At 40.8% G+C, this 19,777-nt stretch overlaps 1 protein-coding gene across 3 annotated transcripts in view; it reads right to left on the reverse strand.

Annotated features, from left to right (window-relative positions):
- Nucleotides 1-375: 375 nt before the first annotated feature.
- Nucleotides 376-19,777, reverse strand: part of LOC134223279 (transcription factor Ken 2-like) — a 195,565-nt gene continuing 176,163 nt past the window's right edge. For 2 of the 3 annotated variants that reach the window (XM_062702430.1, XM_062702431.1), the window contains exons 4-8: nucleotides 3,630-3,795; nucleotides 3,349-3,563; nucleotides 2,611-3,290; nucleotides 2,280-2,541; nucleotides 377-2,158 (exon numbers count right to left, since the gene is read on the reverse strand). In XM_062702430.1, coding sequence (XP_062558414.1) covers nucleotides 1,449-2,158; nucleotides 2,280-2,541; nucleotides 2,611-3,290; nucleotides 3,349-3,563; nucleotides 3,630-3,795 — 2,033 coding nt within the window. In that variant the 3' untranslated portion in view covers nucleotides 377-1,448. Of the gene's footprint in view, nucleotides 2,159-2,279; nucleotides 2,542-2,610; nucleotides 3,291-3,348; nucleotides 3,564-3,629; nucleotides 3,796-19,777 lie in introns of all 3 variants that reach the window. The other variant, XM_062702432.1, reaches the window with a different exon arrangement.

Here is a 19,777-nt window from a genome sequence, read left to right on the forward strand (position 1 = left end):
AGTGACTTATTCACTAAATAAACATTGGAAGGCTAAAGTAATTTTTTCTGAAAAAAACACGGTTTGTATTCAACAGAATTAGCAGTGGAATTGACTTTCCTCCATCAGGTAAGGGAATTAATTTTGGAGGAAAACGCTTGCATTCTACGGAATCCATAAAACAATGTTTATTTACAAAACAAGTTACGCCCGAATCGCAAAATGGTCCCGAATCGTTAACGTGTAGTAGCTCCCATTTAAACAATGTAATAATTCATGCAATTCTTGCAAATTTTGATGTAATTTTCAGCTAGCATTGTTTGACGTTTAAATAATCAAATTTGATCGTTCATAAATCAACATAAGAAAAAGTATTTCGCAACAGTCTCCATTAATACAGATATAAAACTTGTTCCTTATACGGATTCGAAAAATTTGCCTCGCCCTATTGTGACACCTAAATGTTGTGTTTTGTTGGTTGTTATTCGGAGGTGGTGGTGATGGTGGTTTCCGTTTGTTAAGTAGCAAATAAATTAAGGTGAAAATCCATATTCGATTCTAAACAATGTAGAAATAAACACACATACTCGGCTTAAGTAGTTCAATTTTCATCCGTGTGCTAGCGATGAATGTGTCTGTGTACGTGGCTCTCTTTCTCTCGCTCTCGTTCACTCACTATGGGTTGGATGGATGGTTTCTTGTTGCGCTTGACTCGATTCGTCTCGTCATTGTGTCTCACTTGGTTATTATTGGTAATCATTCAGTTTGTGTTCACGTTTTCTGACTATTGTTGTTTGTGTGGCTTTGTGTTTGTTTTAAAAAATAACTAGCAAAAATTTTGATTGCGTTTGATTGTTTACTTAACATTACGAGAAAGAACGAAAATTACTTAAAAATTAAATATTGCTTCGTGTAAACAAACAAAAAAATCCGAAAAATTTAGAGTCAAATGCTTGACGATTGACGTTCCGTCAATTCAAAATTAAAAACAATAACAAACAAAAGAACGCTACTCGCGCGAACATCACACGAACCGATTTAATGGTTGTATCATTCTGACTGTATTGGTAGTGTGTAACTGTTAATAACGACGGTACTATTCAACGTTGCTGTAGTAGTTGTAGCAGTAATAGTAGTAGTAGTAGGTAGGTCGTATACACGAGTATCCGAGAAAAAACGAACAGTGTTGGCGTCTTTATCTTTACAGGTTAGGAGAGGTCTCAAAAGTATATTCACGAATAGCGTTCCTTTCTTTCGCGTTCTGTGGCTGTGTGAGTGTGTCTGTGCGTAGCATATTTTGCCTTTGTTCAACAATTGCAAAACTTATGTTTAAGGTTATGCGTTTCTATCACATGGTCGATTTCAATATTCATAAACAGTAAACGTCTATCTTACAAACGGGTGGTGTGCATTTCCAACCGGTAGCAGCAGTAGTAGTAGAAATATCGGTCCAAATCTGGCAGCTGGTATCATTCGTGAAGGTTCTTACTCAGCAGCAGATTGTTGTGATGTCCGGACAGATGCCGCATCAGTTCCGGCTGCGTCTCGAAGTACAACGTACAGAAGCAGCAGCTGAACCGACCGCCATCGTCCGGAGCGTTGAGTATGTTCCGATGCACCGAACAAAGATGCTTCAACAGGTGAGCTTTCTGTTTGAACATCGCCACGCAGAGCCGACAGGCGAAGGGTTTCTCGCCGGTGTGAACCCGCAGATGAGTCTTCAGGTTCCAACTCATACCGAACGTCTTACCACAGAACTCACAGCGGTACTCCCGGACGGCATTGTTGCCACCCATACCGCCACCTCCTCCACTCCCAGCGCTTCCTACTCCGGGTCCGTTGCCACCGTTGTTGCCGCTGCTTCCGGATCGGGCGTTCAGTTCGGCTTGACAATTCTCCAGGTTTTTCATTTGCTGGATCAGTTCCGCCGGACTGGTTTCCGCATTGGGTCCATCGTGGACGTACGGAATTCCAAGCAGATCGCCGGGACCGCCTGGAAGACCAGCCAGAGCTGCCGTCGGCCATGGATACACGAAGGGAGCGACCGCCAGCTTGTTGTCCGCACTGGGCGGTCGTATCCGGTTGTTATTGTTGTTGTTATTATTGTTGTTGACCGCGTGGCTATTCACCAGGCCAATGTCGATGGGTCGGGCAGAGTTCGGAGATCCCGGTCGGACGTCTGTGCGGAAAAGAAGAGAATATTGCGGGTTACATATACAAAAAAAGGTTATCTAACAGCTCAAGAATAATAAAACGGCTGGCAAAATGTATTGAAGTTTAAAAACGTATGTTCCACTTACCGGGCAGGTACGTTGGCGCGGACAGGAAGCACTTTCGCGTCCGTAGGTCGTCCGGGCTCAGGTAGCTCGGCACGAAGGGCGGATTCTGGGCGGGAGAGTTATGGAACCCGGGCCGACGCTTCCGATGCGGCGTCACCATCAGGTTGTCCGGTGAGTTGAGGAGCAGCTCGTGCTCGAGCGGTTTCAGCTGTTCCGCGTCCGAGTGGATGAAGTACGCTTTCCGTTTGCTGCGGAACGGGTCCAGGTAGCGGGGTAGTAGATTCTGAAAACGGTACAGTATTGTAATATTGTCAAGAGATCCAAAGCGGGGTTATTACTAAATTATACTTACCTTGGTGGGAGCATTGCCTATCGTTTCGACGTCAATATTCGCATCGTCCGAGTCGACGTCCTGAGTTTTCACGATCGACAAGTTCACCGGATCCGACGAACTTCGTCTTCGGTTTCCAATCGACTCAGCGGTATGCCGACCTTCTCGCACTTCCGCACTATCCGCCTCCTCGCCTTCTCGATCTTCCACGTCCAGCTCGTAGTCTTCCTCGTCTTCTGGATCCCGCTCGCCACTCCCACTTCTCCGTCCGCCCCCGATGCTCCCGCTCAGGTTCGTCGGTGTTGGTCGATCTGCACTTTCGCCGGCCACCGAGCCCGACCGTCCTCGCTCAGCACCACTGCCTTCGCTTCCGTCGTTCCCACTCCCACCTCCAGCATCGTCATCGCCATCATGCCGCGTTATCTGATGATGATGATGGTGGTGGTGATGATGGTGATGGGGCGGCACGTTGTTGTTACTTTTGATTATCGCGTCGTCCACTTCGTCCATGTACTCGCGATCTTCGCGATCACCCTCCTCACTGCTGGCGGAAGTCCGTTCACTTTTTACACTGACTTTCGGAACTGTCCGGTTGGCCCCGGCGAAGGATTCCTGGCTCTTGGATCTCCTTCGCGGGGGATGACTCGACGCGATGCCCTCATTGCGATTGATGTCCACGTGAGGTTCTGATTTGTTCGATTCTGTAAAATGGGGAGTTAAAATGCGCACTTGATTGATGACCCTGAACACCGATCATACCACTGTCGTTCGAGTCTTCACCGTTCTTCCATATGCTGGCCTTGATCTGTAGCAGCGCTAGCAGGTCCTGCAGATGATGGTACTCATCGACGGATCGCACGTACACCTGTCCCGAGTATAGAAAGTCCAGCAGAAGCCGGAAGTAGCACACTTTGACATCCGGGAAGTACACGGTGGTAACGCCATCAAGGATGGGCGTTTCCTCCAGGATCATCCTACGATGGGGGGAAATAGCACAGGGTTAGAAAGTTTATCGATTCTATATTGAAGAAGGAACGAACCTAATGAGAGGGCTGGCTGCGGCCAGGACCAGTTTGTGCGCCCGAACAGTCTCCTTGCCGTCGCAGATGAGCAGGAGGTCTGTCGCATGCTCGCCCCGGAATGCTGCACCGATTTCCTGGAGTATGCATTCGCCGTGTTTGCTATATTGCAGCATCAGCATCCTAACTGTAAGAGGAAGAGAAAGGGACGATAAGTATTCATTTGTTTGAGACTACGGGTTCTGCAAAGTAGATGACAAATCGTATATCAAGAAGATTTTGGACCTTTACTTTTAAGACTTAGATATCAAACAGTATGTTTTACCAAAGAATTACTGCTTCATCGAGATCAAACAACTAGAATGACACCAGAACATCATTATCAGGGAGAGGAAAAAGTCATGACACATGTTACTTGCATCAGCCGTAGGGCTTTCCCTTTCCAAGTAATGCACAGTGCACTTATATGCATAATGCGCCTTAGAGAATGCATTCTAAACGCTGCTCAACTGGGCGATACAAATCAGCTCTAATTACTACTGACACGTTGTCAATGAGACGCAGGGCACTCTAGTCTGTACGAGGGCAGATTGGCGCCCAACAATGCGATCGTTAGTCATCCCGAAAGGCAAGCCGCAAAATATCGACTTTCTTGGAAGTTGACCGAGATTGGTGAGGTAATGATCGTTCGCAGCGACTCTGCTGGTGATTATTTGCGTGCTTTCCGCGGGTGAAAATGAAGATCAGCAGTAAATGTGATCTTCATTGGCTTAGAATGGTTTTGGTTATGTTTAAAGCCTTTCGAATATCCGGAAAAGTCAATGCGTAGTCCACTGGAGAGGTGGTTGGCGTGTTCGATAAGAAATTTTTATTGGAGAGAAAGGGGGCTTTGGGCAGTTTGTTTCTCAAAAGGGATATCAAAGCTGAAGGATAATAGACAGAAATGTGCATCATTCAACTAGGAAAGAACTGTGTGGAAATTTCTGTCTGACAATGGAAAACGGTGAACTATTGATTGTCATGACCCTGGGTTTCTGGTTGTTGTCGCAGTGAGTTTTTTCTCGAATTTTCTTTACATCCTCATCTGTTAAAAATGTGTTGTAATTTTTATTTATCTTCATGCTCAATTACCGATCAACTGAAGATTAACATAAAACCTCTCCTAAATTAGAAATATATAAATGGGAAAATGACAATACAGGAATCAGGGTGAAAGCCATAAAAATTACAAAGTTTTCTTAAATAATGCAAGATTTCCATGAACATAAGAGAATTAAAAACAAACCAAAAACATATTAGCAATTTTAAATGTAAAATCTAATCTAATCTAATCTAATCGAACACAAACGCAGCCAGTACAAAGAAAGCATCCTGGAAAACTATTGAGTTAGATGACGCCCAATAATTTTTCTTGTCAATATTGAGGCTCACAGCCAGGCTTGTAAAATGTCATCTGCATGTCATTTGACTAATTTGTTCATAACTTTCTTTAGAAGCCGAATTTATTGCATAATTTTAGATGTACTCATAACGCTTGAGTAGGGCTATATTTTTGTCCAAGGGTACATTGCTCTAAATATAACATCTTAGGCTGGAGAGTGAAAACTCTCCAAAATGTCACGTGTCATTTGACATAATGTCATTTGAATGACATTTTGCCTCCCACGCCCCAGATTACATATTTACAGCAATGTCGTGTTAGACAAAGTTGTAGGCACACTTAAGCGCTATGAGTTCGTCATACATCATGAATTGATAGCTACCTTCTTAAAAAGTTCTGGGAAAATTATACAAACGAGTGCAAATGACATTTTACAACACTGCTCACAGCATACCAGTGGTATGACATAAACTTCAAAGCGGCCAGGCCCACTGCGTTGTGTTTGCCGCAGAGATGATTCTTCGAGATGTATCGTGTTCAAGTAGTCACTTCAACATGATACATATCACGAATCTACAGGGGTTGAAGGATGCGTGGACATACCGTACCATACGCACCGCGTTCTTTTTAAGTTCTTATTTTGGTAATTGTATATAAATAAATATGTAGTGAAATGAATAACATTATGATAAGAAATTATATCAAATTTTATATATATTTGTAGAGTACAACGTCAACTAGGAGCCGAAGTTGATTCGGGATGTACATCTCTTGTAGAAGAAGCTGGAAATTGTAAAGAATTTATTTATTATTTAGAATGTTATATATCAGATAGCAGTTTATGTGCCAGGAAGTCGTCTACGTAAAGGTTACATGGCAGGTTGTGAAGCTTTCCTTCCTGGGATGTTTAGTAGTGGGCTATGAAAATGTTAAATCAGTATGAAGGTACATAATACAATAATATAAATATATAAAAGCATAAAAATATGATTTTTTAAATATGAAAATAAGAAACATAAAAATATAGTGTAATAATTGAATAAAAATTGCTATATGAAAATTTAAAAAATATGAAAACTAAAAAATAAAAAATGAAGATACAAAAATATGAGTACATAAAAACATGAGAATATGATAATATTGCAAATGTTAAAATATAAAATGTGATATTAAAGTATTAAATTTTGAGAATATGACAATATAAAGATCTGAAAATAAGATAATATAAAAATATTAAAACACAAAAATAAAGAAGATCGAAATATGAAAGTATAAAAAATAATATAATAAAAATATAGAAATATGTAAATATGCTAATTAAATTATAACAACATGAAAGTATGAAAATATAAGAAAGGCAAAAAAATTAAAATATGAAAATTAAATATTTCAAACTACAATATGAAAATATGATATGAAAAAAATACAAATATATGAAAATACAAAAGTATAAAAATATGAACATATACAAGTATAAAAAATGTGAAAGCATAAAAAAGGCATCATAATGTGTATATAAGTATAAAAATAGAAAAAATATAAGAGTAAGGAAAATATGATAATATAAAAATATTATAATATGAAGGTGTAATAACATGAAATTATATAAATATGAAAATACAAAAATATAAAACATAAAATATCAAATTTGAAAGTGGAATGTTCAATTTAAAGAAATATGAAACTATGATAATATTATAACATAATAATATGAAAATTTTAAGACACAAAAATAATAGAATGTAAAATATGAAATTATAAAAATATAGAAATTAAAAAAAATAAAATGTGAAAATATGAAAAATAAATATAATGAAATATGAAAAATAATTATAATAAAATATGGCAAATAAATATTTTACGAATATATAAAACCACGAAAGCATGGCATTGCTCCGGTATATTTCGTGGACTAGAAACTAGTGATACTCATGTTTCCTTTGAAATCTCTGTTCAGATTGCTATCAGAAATCAAGGTGGGTGTAATCCTTAATTTCAATCTGTGACAAAATGACAAAAGCATTAGAATTACTATTCCTGGTCACGCTTGTCTGTACCGTTACTAGGGAGAGAAGGAATAAGTATCACGGAGATGGATATTGGGAAGGTATTCGTTGGGTCAGGATGTGCCTGTAGCTGGCAATGTGACCATGGTAGAACTTACCCCGTAACACACCACGAAGAGGTATCTACCCAGCATTACGGGTATATTAGCAATTTTAAATGTAAAATTGGAATTTTCTAAGAAGCAAAAATGAAAATTGTCTTTGTAAAAACTACAAAATCTCCATAAATAAATCAATGTTAGCAAAAAGTGGACAACAATTTCCACAGAATATTTTTTACAAGGATTTGCTAATTTTGGGGAACTGCTCCTGAATTTCATCTCACGGCTCCGAAAGCAACTTGATTTGTTTCTTATTTTTGTGATTTTTTCAGCAGTGAGCACACATGTTTACAATGAAAAGGGATGAAATTGGTGCCGTATTTCTTTGTTTCACGATGAGATGAATATATGGTTGGGGTTCAGCCAAACCGCACCACGCGACTTTTTGATTGACTTATGATATTTTGTTCGCAAAAGGGAAACAGAAAACATTTTATGTCAAAACATGCGTACATTTGTGATAGGATATCCTCAGTTATGGCGTTGAACGATTTGTGATTGATTGAATCTGTTACACGAAATCTTTGACAAGAAAATTGTAAAATTTTCATTGGCGCTTGGTGTGATTTGACAGAACCCCAACCACATGTTCAGTGAGATGGAGCTCGAAACATTTCCCCTATTTTTGGCTATTATGTTCGTAAAAAATAACGTTTAGGAAATTTTTAGAATATGTATTGCTTTTATCCTAATTTCTAAATTTCCTAGTTTTTATGAAAAAAAAAACTTCCTGTCAAAATTGTGTTAGCTTTCAGCTTTTGTTGGATGGAAAATATCTGAAAATCGGTATCGGTATCTGAATACCATGGAGCTGATGTCTCTAGAATTCTAACGATGGAAGCCTGATTCGTTTGAAAAGGCGATTCACCACCGGTTACTTAAGTCTGCCGAACACCACAACATCTTGCTCGAGGAACAGTTTGGTTTCCGACGCAGTCGATCCACTGTGCATCAGCTCACCCGAGTTGTCAACATCCTCAGACGGAACAAGTCTGTCTCTAAAACATCCGACCGAACTCAATGCTGAGAAGGCGTTCGACAATGTTTGGCATAATGTACAAACTTCAACGCTACAATATTTTGAACTGCTTGGTGAAAATCATTAACCACTATCTGTCGGCAAGGACATTCTGGGTCTTAATCAGCGAAGCGAGTTCCAATGTGTACGACATCATCGCAGGCGATCACATGGAAGTATTCTGTGGACCCTGCATTTCAATGTCTTCACCTCCGACATGCCAGAACCTCCAGAAGGCTACATTCTGTCTCTCTACGAAGAGAGATAACCTCTCTCATCCACAAAAGTAATCCCTGAAAGATTTTCCACCTGAGAATTGAAAATGGGCCAATGAGGCCGACTAGCTTGGCTTGACTCTCGACAGCAAGCATATTTTCAGGCAACAGGTTGACAAAACATTGACACTACTGTAGCCGCCATTGAGCATCCTAGACCGAACCGAGAATTAATCTCGCCATCTCCGGATTGACAGTCCTACGCCTTTGTTCCCAAGACTAATTGGAGACTACTTAAATTGTAAAAAACTTGTTGAAAAACTAAAAACTAAAATAAATCAAATCGTTCAAAAACAGTTTGATGCTTTGACTGAACAACCGACTAAGAAAATTAAGCCACTGAATATACTTAATAATTTTCTTAAAGTTATATGACTTATTCAGCCATTCGGTAACATAAATAGATAGGTGAGTTGATTCATTCGATTTGTTTGACAGATGAGCGATTTCAATTCGCTGCATATAGGGGCACGGCAGATATTTCCGTCCATCGTGGTAAGGGCTAAAACCAACGAAAGCAACGTCCATTTGCTAGAACTCCACCTTAGCAGAACGTTTGTCCTGAGCCTACGATTTGGTACGGAAGAGTTTGGCAAGATAAAAGTGTCTTTTGTTGGATTCCGAGACTATGACGAAAAGACGAAAATGCCTGCCTTAACCCTATCGTAGGGGTCCAAGGTGGCGTCATCGGAGATCTGAACCAAGTTTTTCAGATGCCCAATGGTTGTCGAATTATCAAGCGATCCAAGTGGCCTCTGTAAATATAATTATTTTGTTATTTATTTAAATTATAAAACTTTGCATGTCCAGTTGCGTCTTTCGAAATAAATCTTTGTGTTGGATCCGTGCCGTAGTGTGTTTTTGAAGGTAAAAGTGACATAGATTCATATTAAGTGTTAGCTAATTTATAATCTTGTTTCCCTCTAGTCGTGCAGAAGTTTGTTAAAGCTCAGTTTCGTTAATCCTGTGAGATTCAATGTGCGTAGATTTGTGATTAGGTCCGTGGCAGCACCGGCAAAGCCGACACACTACACCCATCCGTTTCGATCGCTTTTGACCCCACGCAACGGCTGCCAAGGGTTCCCGGGGTACACTTGGCTGGAGAAGGTTGTGAACCGTCAAAATCGCGCCTTTGGCAGGCGAAGCCAAACCACCGCAATCTGCATCATCAATTTGCATCGTTCTCCAACCGCATAGTAGCAGATCGCCGTTGTCGTCCTCAACAATTTTTCCCGCGCGCTGAATGAGGGAGTGAGTGACCAAAGCAACATCGACGCAATACGCCGTCCGTCGGCATGAGTTCTGGCCCGGAGTAGTGCGTAGCAGCTCCGACCCCATCCGTAGGTCCTCCCCGAAACAACTACTTCGAAACCGTGAGTAAATGCATGCGTTATTGTTTGTGCCGCCCATGGCCATGTGACCCAGTAGAGGCACAATAATTTATTTTGCGAGTACGTCAGTAGCCCATTGGGGACGGCTCCCGTATGAAGCTCACCGTATGTGAGAAGCGAGAGTGAGTTCGCAGGAGAAGTTTGTCGGAGTAAGCTAAAGGAGAAGAGTCGCGCAGCCGGAGATACCACCGGTAAAAAGAACGGAAAAGCAGAATTAGGAGGATTGCACGCACACGTAGATACGAGTTAGAGGGAAACAGTGGGAATGCTAGACCTAGGCGAATGCAAGGAAATAAACGAATTGCATTAAAATCCATGTAAACGTTAATAGGAGTCTCATATATGGGAGGGTTTACAGCCGAAATACAATTGCAAGACTTAACCGTTTGACTGGTTCAATATCTGCTATTCTGAATGTATTTAGTTGATGCCTGTTAAAGAATTTATGTCGCTTCGCGTTCGTTTGTAACATATTCTTGTATTTTTGGTGTATTTACTGGGTAGTCAGCCCGATTCTGACTTTTGCTCGCTTTCCAGTCTTGGACGGGGTGGAACGGGTAGCTTTTCGGGTTGGTCCGATGAGGAAAACCGCCGCCTGAATGACTTTGGTTCCAGGTCGGATATCGGAAGAATTTATTCGGGAAATCTTTCGGAATTAGAGGTGTCCGCTCGGAAACGAGAAGTACGAAGGACGTATTCGGATTAGGTTCTTTCTAAGAAAAGTGCCCCTTCCCCTAAGGAGGTCTCAAGCTGGGCAACGAAAACTTGTTGGGCGGTCTCCTTCCAGGAGTGGCGCATAAGCCGCCTAATTATTAACCGGAAACGCGACTGGCCGACCCGTTATAGAGTCCATCTTCACCAGGTATCCTTTGGAGCTGTCGACATGACGCGATCTTTTTTCTACACATCCAATTCGATGAAAATTGGAGCAGCTAGGTTAAGATCACTCCCTGACGGAATCCAATTTTCAGAGTACTCGAATTTTCAAGGGCACACCATTCGATACGGAAGCAACGCACAACTGTGATTTTTATTTTTTCAGCAGCATGCGTAAAAAAACAAAAATGACAGTTGTGCGTTGCTTCCGTATCGAATGGTGTGCCCTTGAAAACGCGAGTACTTGGAAAATTGGATTCCGTCAGGAGTGACCTTAAGATCGTAAGTCTGCAGTCGGTTTCGGTTTGTTTCAGCCAAAAGTGTGAGTTATTACTTAACCTGTTTTGGAAGAACGACGAGGTAGGGTGGTAGTGTGATGATTTCACCAAGACAGTTTACTGTTTGAGGAGTCCCGCGAGTTTCTTACGGATTCGCAAGTATGTCCAAAACGAATCTATACCGTTTGGTCGAAAGGACATTTAGTCGGAAGCAGATTTTAGAATGAAGTATCTTCGTACATTTGGTCGAAAGGACATTACGTCGAATGGACATTTGGTCAAATGGACATTTACTCGAAAGCAGGTTCTAGAATGAAGAACCTTCGTATATTTAGTCAAATGACGTTTGGTCAAGAATAGAAATACTACAATAAGAGTTCGGCGAAGACGCCATTAAGCATTAAGAATTTTCGTATAACGTCGTTTGAACATTTGGTCGAATGTAGATTTAATCGAAAGCAGATTGTCGAATGAATAATTTTCTTATATTTCGTCGAATGTATGTTTGAAAAAAAGTAACTTTAGTCAATAATAAAAAAAATGAATGATTCATTGCGGTGTGTCAAAAATTCACATAGGGTGAAGTGCCCAATAGTGGACCCCCAACCAATAGTGGACCCTCCAGCCATTTTTGCATTATTACAGCACAATGCAAACATTTTGCTATGAAATTCCATCAAGAGAGCCTACCTTACAGTCCTATGATTTGATTATATGCATTGAAAATGCCATGGAAAGTAAAATTAGATGTTTTTTTTACAATTTTGTAAAAAAACACGAGAGTGTCCATTATAGGAATATTTTAGGGGTCCATAATAGAAAAGAAGAACGTACCGAAACGGAACATCAAAATCAAATGAAGTGTCGACTATAGGGAAGCCAATTCCTATTATGGACCCCAGGGGTCTACTATAGGACGAATTCAGTCAGACTTTAAAATGTTAATTTCAACGAATAACGTCGAGTATTTGAGTGTTTTATGTATCTATCGTGAAGATGAGATGCAGAACTTGATATTAGATATCACGCTAAATTAATATTTGGAAAATTTCCACTCCTTTTGCCAGGAAGAACAAAATTTCGCTATTAGGAGGTCCACTATTGGGCATTTTACCTAATTATTGCTCCAGTATTGACCAACGAATGATTGGTTCATAAAATAAATAAATAATAGGATGGTAAAAATTTCCCACGACTTTGACGAACTCCTCTAAGCAACTTCATATGATAAATCTATTACACCTGTAGAAAAGACATTTAGTCGGATGATGTTTCATTGAATGAAAATTGGTCGAATGACATTACGTCGAATATTCGCCCCTATTCGCATAAGCGTTCCATGTCAGTTTTCATCAACTTGAGAAATATGCCGTTAAATTTTTCAAATTCGTTTTACACGGAGAAATTTAAAAAATCTAATAAATCGATAAAACCAGCAATCTTTTTGAAAATTTGGCATGTTATTCTTTATCTGTATACATTGCTATGGAATTTTTCAATGGACAATAATAAATCTGGAATGTGACTGTTATGCGAATAAATAGCAAGATGCGACACACAACTCACAAATGGGTTTTATTTTCAAATTTCTAGAACAAAGCCTATTATTTTATTAGTTTTTCTTAAAAATGAGTTCATTTTAAGCTTATTTCCCCATCCACAAAGAAAATCAAAATCGTCAAAAATCGACATGGGACTCTTATGCAAATCGCGGCAGAATACTTGCATCAATTATTGATAAAAACCTTAAAAAATAAGAGAATAGAAGGTATTTCCCATCGGTACCTAATGTTTCTCTATTTTTGTGCGCTTTTTATTTTTTCTATAGTCCACTAATGTCTTCAGAAGTATCAGTTTACTCAGGCGAAAAATCCTCATTAGCTTCCGTATTCGTTTCATCCGCTGCTGATTGAACTTCCTCACGTCCACTTAATTCCTCCAATCTATTCATCCATGTACCTTGTGAATTATTTAATTATTTTTTTTTTCAGTTTGGTTATTTATTAGGCTCAGTTGTTTATAAAGACTCTACGGAACCAGGAGCAAATTGTTCCAATGTTATAAAAATATAAAATACAATTAATAATACGATTTCCACACGCACTTTTTTTCGGGAACTTGATCCGGAGCTCGAACCGGGTAATTGAGCCCGTCGCTGACTTCCTGGTGGATGAGATATTGCTTCCTCTATCGCTATAGCCATTTACATCACCTGTTTTCCGACGAACTTTTTTCTCCGGATGTACCTTCTCATGAGCTATCGACTGCTTTTGATTTCCTGTTTTCAGATTTTCTTCTGGAACATCGATGATGCCCTCATCCGACGTTTCCGACGATATGTGCTCTCCTTCTTTCCCAGATACAACGCCAGCATATGTAGAACACTCCATTTGCTTTCCGGACTTCTTCCGCGCTTGAGGACACGAGCCTTTCCGGTGATCAACTGCTTGTCACAGGAAGCAGATATGCAGAAGTCCGTCGTAGAAAATTCTTCCTTTGATGCCGGCAACATCTATCGATGGAGGAATACTCTTTCCTACTTCCATATTCACACCTCGAACTCCTGTGTACAGATGTCCTAATCCCAATACCGAGGAAAATTTCTCTCTTACAACGTGATCAATTTTTCCAAACATTTCGAGCACCAACGAAAAGCATTCGTCGCTAACTTCCACTTGTATAAACAAACTTCCTCGGCACTTGTTCTTCTTCATCGATTCTGCCATTGCATCGCGGGAGACGAATTTATTGTACAGTGAACGATCATGTGCCGTTTTGTACTGCTGTATCTATAAACAATAGATCAGTGTCTAGCTGCTTCAAAAAACTTGCCATTGTCTGCCCAAGATGGCCGAGGACTGCCTACTGGGAAACGGAACTGAACTGTATGGATGAAAACTTTATCACCCATTTTGTTGATTTACTGCTTTCTTTACGACAGAAAAGCCGCACTGGCGAGATAAAATAATGCGAACGAGCGATAAACAAATAAAAACCAAAGCGCGACTGCTTGCTATGATTTAATCACATTTAATCAAAAATTAATCGACTAATTATCCATTTTACTAAATAACCTGTTACCGACCTATTATGCTGAAATTTAATTTCAACATTTGACTAAATGTCCATTCGGCCAAATGTCCCTTCGACGAAATTTCGTTTTGAACAAATTTCTTTTCGACCAAATGTCATTCGACGAACTCACCGATAAATCTTTTAGCAAAAACGTGATGCGGTCAATGAACAAAATTGACATTCTAATCCAACATAGCACTGGTGTCACGGTCTTCATCTGTCGATTGTAAATATCTCCTGCCATGCCTTCGTACTTGATTTCACAGATTCGGCAAATGTAAGCTTTCCATACAGATACTGTATTAAAATAATACTAAATTGTAAGATTTCAATCCAGTATTTTGCTCTCGATAATGGCGGCGTGAGATCTATTCAATTTGACATTCAACCTGTAGAAATCATTAGAACGTGATCAAATGATTTTTTGGTAAACAAACAAATGTCAACGATCTTATGTAATGGTATTTGAACCGTGGCCAAAAAATCCCATTTACCGTTTGTTATCATAAATGATTTTACATATTCGCAACGCACAACTGTCATTTTTATTATTTCACGCATGCTGCGACGCAGCAAAGCTAAATCAACAAAAATGACAGTTGTGCGCCGCCTCTGAATCCAGTGGTGTGCCCCCGAAAACGCGAGCACTTTTAATCTTGGATTCCGTCAGGAGTGACCTTAAAAAAGTGTACTGCCCACCCAGGAGAACCCATCAGCAGTTTTCACAGTTCGCTGCAACATGCCGCAAGAATGTTGATATGCCTTGGCTTTTACATACCTTTACATACCATACCTTATACCACACACCACTCGATACGGAAGCAACGCACAACTGTCATTTTTATTATTTCACGCATGCTGCGACGCAGCAAAGCTAAATCAACAAAAATGACAGTTGTGCGCCGCCTCTGAATCCAGTGGTGTGCCCCGAAAACGCGAGCACTTTTAATCTTGGATTCCGTCAGGAGTGACCTTAATAAAGTATACTGTCCACCCAGGAGAACCCATCAGCAGTTTTCACAGTTCGCTGCAACACGACGCAAGAACGTTGATATGCCATGCCTTTTACATACCTAGAAAACAGAATCAAACAATTCAGAAAAATTGAACGGAAGAAATAATTCTGAAATAATAAATGAGTGCCAATATTTTTTTACTTAATCAAAACCTACATAGATTAAATTGTGTAAATATTTTTTACCTCTTGAATGTCAAAAAGTAACTCTTAGGAACTCAATAAGCCGTCATTATTGAGCGCAAAATACTGGATACAACGATTGCCTAAAAATCTTCTGAAATTGATTAATCAAGGGAATTCATTTTGCACACTTCTTCTTCTTCCTATTCTTCTTCTTATTGGCATTACATCCCCACACTGGGACAGAGCCGCCTCGCAGCTTAGTGTTCATTAAGCACTTCCAATAGTTGCAGTTGATCTCAATAGTTGCAGTAGCCATCGAGCAAGTGAGTACAGAGTGCTCCGCTTTCGTTCGGTCGTCCATGGCGTCCAGGCGTCCATGTTTTAACTGTTTACTCATCGCGAGACAGCGTATTGGTGTTATTTCCCATCCCATAGATCGCATCGCTTACCGAAGTGAATCCAAATAAATTATCCTTAGTAACTAAAACGATATCGTATCCCAAGACAATCGTGGAGATGCAGAGGTATACTCGGTCTCTAGTAGCAACGAGAGTCGGACTAACAATCCTTCCCTTTCTATATGACCGTAAGGATGTGACCGGCGATGTTATTGACTTTAAATATTTAAGATCCCGAAACTTGTACATTGAGAATGGGTAGCTAATCCCAAGCCCCATTTATTGTGTTCTCTGTACAATTTCGCAAGTTCAGTCAATCACGGAGTAGCAACTACTTGTACAATTGTGCGGTCATAATGCTCATACGTACGTACATACATACATACAGACATCACCTTAGTTTGTTGAGCTTCGCACCTCCTACACGTTAAAAAATAACCTTATATGTTATAGCAAAAAACCATTCGAAAATACTTATACTCTTCATTATGCCACCTAATGAATGATCCCATATCAAAAAGCTAATAACATTCATAAGTTAATGAAAAGTATAAGTTTCCGAATGTATGTGATGTATCAGTTTTTTCTTATACATGTCATTAGACGCCTGCTTTGGCAAAAATAAATTAGAAAATTAGAAATATTAATAATAAACAACATTAAATTTTTTTACGTGTATCAAAATTTCGTTTTTGGAGTAAACGCAAAGCCCCGTTGAATAAACATACAACTCTCGCGTGATTGAGTTACTCATGATGAAAAAAACATCTTCTTGTAACTACATAGTTGCACAAGTTACCATTGAGATTTTGATGGTTTCTTAGCAACCGAAATGGCGTCTTCATCTATATCTCAGTCTAAAATTCCTAGTTTGAAAGAATGCATATTGGATAATTGATAATATTGTTTTGAATCATCGCTGTCAATATTTGTGGAAGTGCTAAACGATTACTGCGCTGCCATTTTTGAATGCTTGCATACACTGTGAGAAAATGAGATTCACTATCATCAGCGTAGTTTGTTTTTGTTTTTCGCTGATAAAGCTTTTGTTGATAAAAACCCTTATTTTTCAGATACCTATTTATAGAACGCAGAAAATAAAAACAACCTTCCAGTTTACGCATAGTCATCTACCTTCTCCGAATCGTACTACGGCAAACTATGTAAGTACCAAACATCACGATTTCCTTTCCCAAAGCACATCGCTGACCGACCTGTTATTATTATTATTATCATCATTAATAGCTACTAAATCACAACTGGTAGGTGAGCCACTTCTACTCTGAACAACAAAACACACATCCAATCAGAGCCGCTCAATCACTTGTAATTCAGCGCGAAAGAGACGGCAGGTGCAGCGTGCTTGACCTTGGACTTGACTTGAGAGTGTTCTTTGACGACTTCCCACTTTTTTTGCTCCGTTCTGTTTTCTTCTGCCTTAGCCCCGAAGTATCCACCACCACTTCTACTACTCTCCGTCCGTGGGGACGTGTGTCATATTTAAGTTGTTGTCTGTGGAGCCATGGGGGAAGAATGATACAATCGCGCCGACTTTGCGTCCGTCGTCACGGCAACCATCGCCGCTCTCAATGAACGCCATCCAACAGAGTGGTGCAGCAGGTTGCTACTCTTGAGAAATCCACCTGATGACCCCAAGACCTCGTCTCCCGGCGTTCCCCTGGTCACGATCGAGCTCCGCATGACGATCACCCTTTCCTGTCCATGTCGTTATTCACTTCAGTATGATTTTTTTTCACATAGATTGTCTCGCGCACAAAGATTGTCCTAATCGTAGTAACGTGGACTTTAGAGGGTTGATCAGACACGATCCCACGGTGGCGAAGAGTTGTGCAACCTGACGATTTATCGCACAGCAGCACTGATTGCACATTACTACTACCACTAATTCGACAGCATTGTCGACGTCCACTTCCAGCGAAATGACATTACGTGCGCGACAAGAGGGACAAACCGGACAGAATCGATGATGATGGTGTGAACGAATGACAACAACCGTGACGACTTTCGCCCCTAGCGTGAAGCGTGCTGCGCCGGACTTCCCTTGAGGGTTATCTACGCGAGTAGCGGTTTACCTTCGCGACCACAACCCTTACTGATCGACAAGCAACAAACACATCAGCATGCTTGAATGGTGGAGACGCATGGTCACTCGCTTGGATTCCTGTCATTCGATGAGGAAATAAATCTAAATTCAGTGCGGTCGTACCTACCTACGTTAAGCACACGGAGAACAACCCGGTATCACAATTCAACGAAAAAGGGCTCTCAGGGACGGATTGACTTTCGAATTTTAAACGAATTCTTTCCATCCGATATGCTGACAAAAGTTGTAACGCTGTTGCCGTCGAGATGCGTGCTGCGTGTGCGCGAAGGCCTTCCAATTCCAAGCAAGGACGACATTGAGCCGCGGCGAGCGAGCGAGGTGGCGTTTGAAGCGATCGTAAAAGTCGCGATACGAATCACACTTTGAAATTTGATTGGGCGAACAGCAGCACGACTGACGAATCGCTAATTAGGATCGGCTGTGCGGTGGATTTAGAAGCGTCACCTTGGACCGTGTCACCATCATCATCGCCGGTGAAAAAGTTCGGTCGGCTTGGACACCTGTCGGAATGTGAACGCCGCCGTCGCCGTTGTGGAGGCTTTGTTCTTAACCACCACCGCTTCGTAGAAGGTGGGCATATGACAGCGAAGCGACGTTCGGCCGCTTGGATGGGTGCCACCTTCTGAGCATGTGCCGTGTGAAGCTGATGCACTTCGTTGCGCTGCCAAGCAGATAAGGGGATTTCCTCTGCCACTGGGCCGAACTGCATAATCGTGTGTCGCGGCGTGCGCGCGCGAGAGAGAGTGAAAGAGTGAAAGGCATTGTTGCGGCGGCGACCAGGAGAGGATGTGTGTGCAATGGAAAGCTTTCGCTCGGGTCGTGTCCGGTCGTGGACGCTCGTTCGGTTAGATTTAAAACGCGAGAATCAGGGGGATGATCGTGTCGACAGCGCTCCGAATGCAAACCACCCACTTTGGGATGGGTAGGTTCGAGGAGGATTTCAACGGAATCATAGGGGAGGAACTTCTAGTAAGTATTTCGTCAGGCTAGCGGGTTGAAAAGTTATTTGTAAAAATCTGGTGATAAACATGTGTGGGACATTAGGAAAATATTTACTGCACTTTACAGATATCGATACGAATTTCCAACAATCTTTATATTCTTTTTTACACATTTTCAGAGAACTTTACCTACTTTCAGAATGTTATGGTAGGTGTGACATCGCTTACATAACAAGACCACTTAGTAGTTTAATTCGGGGAGAATCCATTTGAATCCGAGTACAATGGGCATCACAGTTAGGCTCTGTTTTTGTGTACGTTATATAGTATTTTCAGACGGTTCGCTCCATTATCAAAATATTGTCCAATTTGGAAGAACCCGTTCCCAGAATGGTTCTCCCCACTCCTATTCAAGTCCCCCAAGATAAACAAAAAGCATTGAAGGAAAAGCGGAGAAACTCTAAAACTGGAACATATTGCCTCCTACAAACAGCTTCGTACATTATTGTAGCATTATAGCGAGAAACGCACCAGGTGTAGAGATTCCTAAATCTCCCTCTGGGAAGTTGTCAAAAGCAGACCGAAAAATGTCAGCATTCCTGAGGAGATAAAGTATGGAAACTAATGCTTCATAAGTGTTTATCGAAGCGGTCCCGTAAATTAAATCACTTCTCCTGACACCGTACCTACGGACTCTATGGATATATCACGCGATTAAGTGGTGCAGTGATTGTTAGCTGTAAGCATAAGCTTTCGGCGGGGCTCGAAAAAAATCCCAGCTTATCACCTAAAGGAATTAAGCATGAACACTTAGGACCCCTGTCTTCAATTCTTCGCTATCCCGCAACTATGGAAAGTGTCGCACAAAATTCCAATCCTTAATATCCCGATCGAATGTTGAAAACTATCGTGAAGTCGTAATGCAATTCGCGATAATGAAACTGTTTGAACGACGAGTTTACTCCCATGTTTACTATCGATTCAACGAACGGGTCTCAAATGCTCAGCATGGGCACTTCAGAGGTAAAGGCTGGTTTACAGTTCGGAAAACGTGTCACGGGATTTGGTTCCCCAAGTATTTTCGAAGGGGCGGGAATTTCGTT

This window comes from Armigeres subalbatus, chromosome 3 (assembly GCF_024139115.2).
Source record: "Armigeres subalbatus isolate Guangzhou_Male chromosome 3, GZ_Asu_2, whole genome shotgun sequence".
NCBI lineage: Eukaryota > Metazoa > Arthropoda > Insecta > Diptera > Culicidae > Armigeres > Armigeres subalbatus.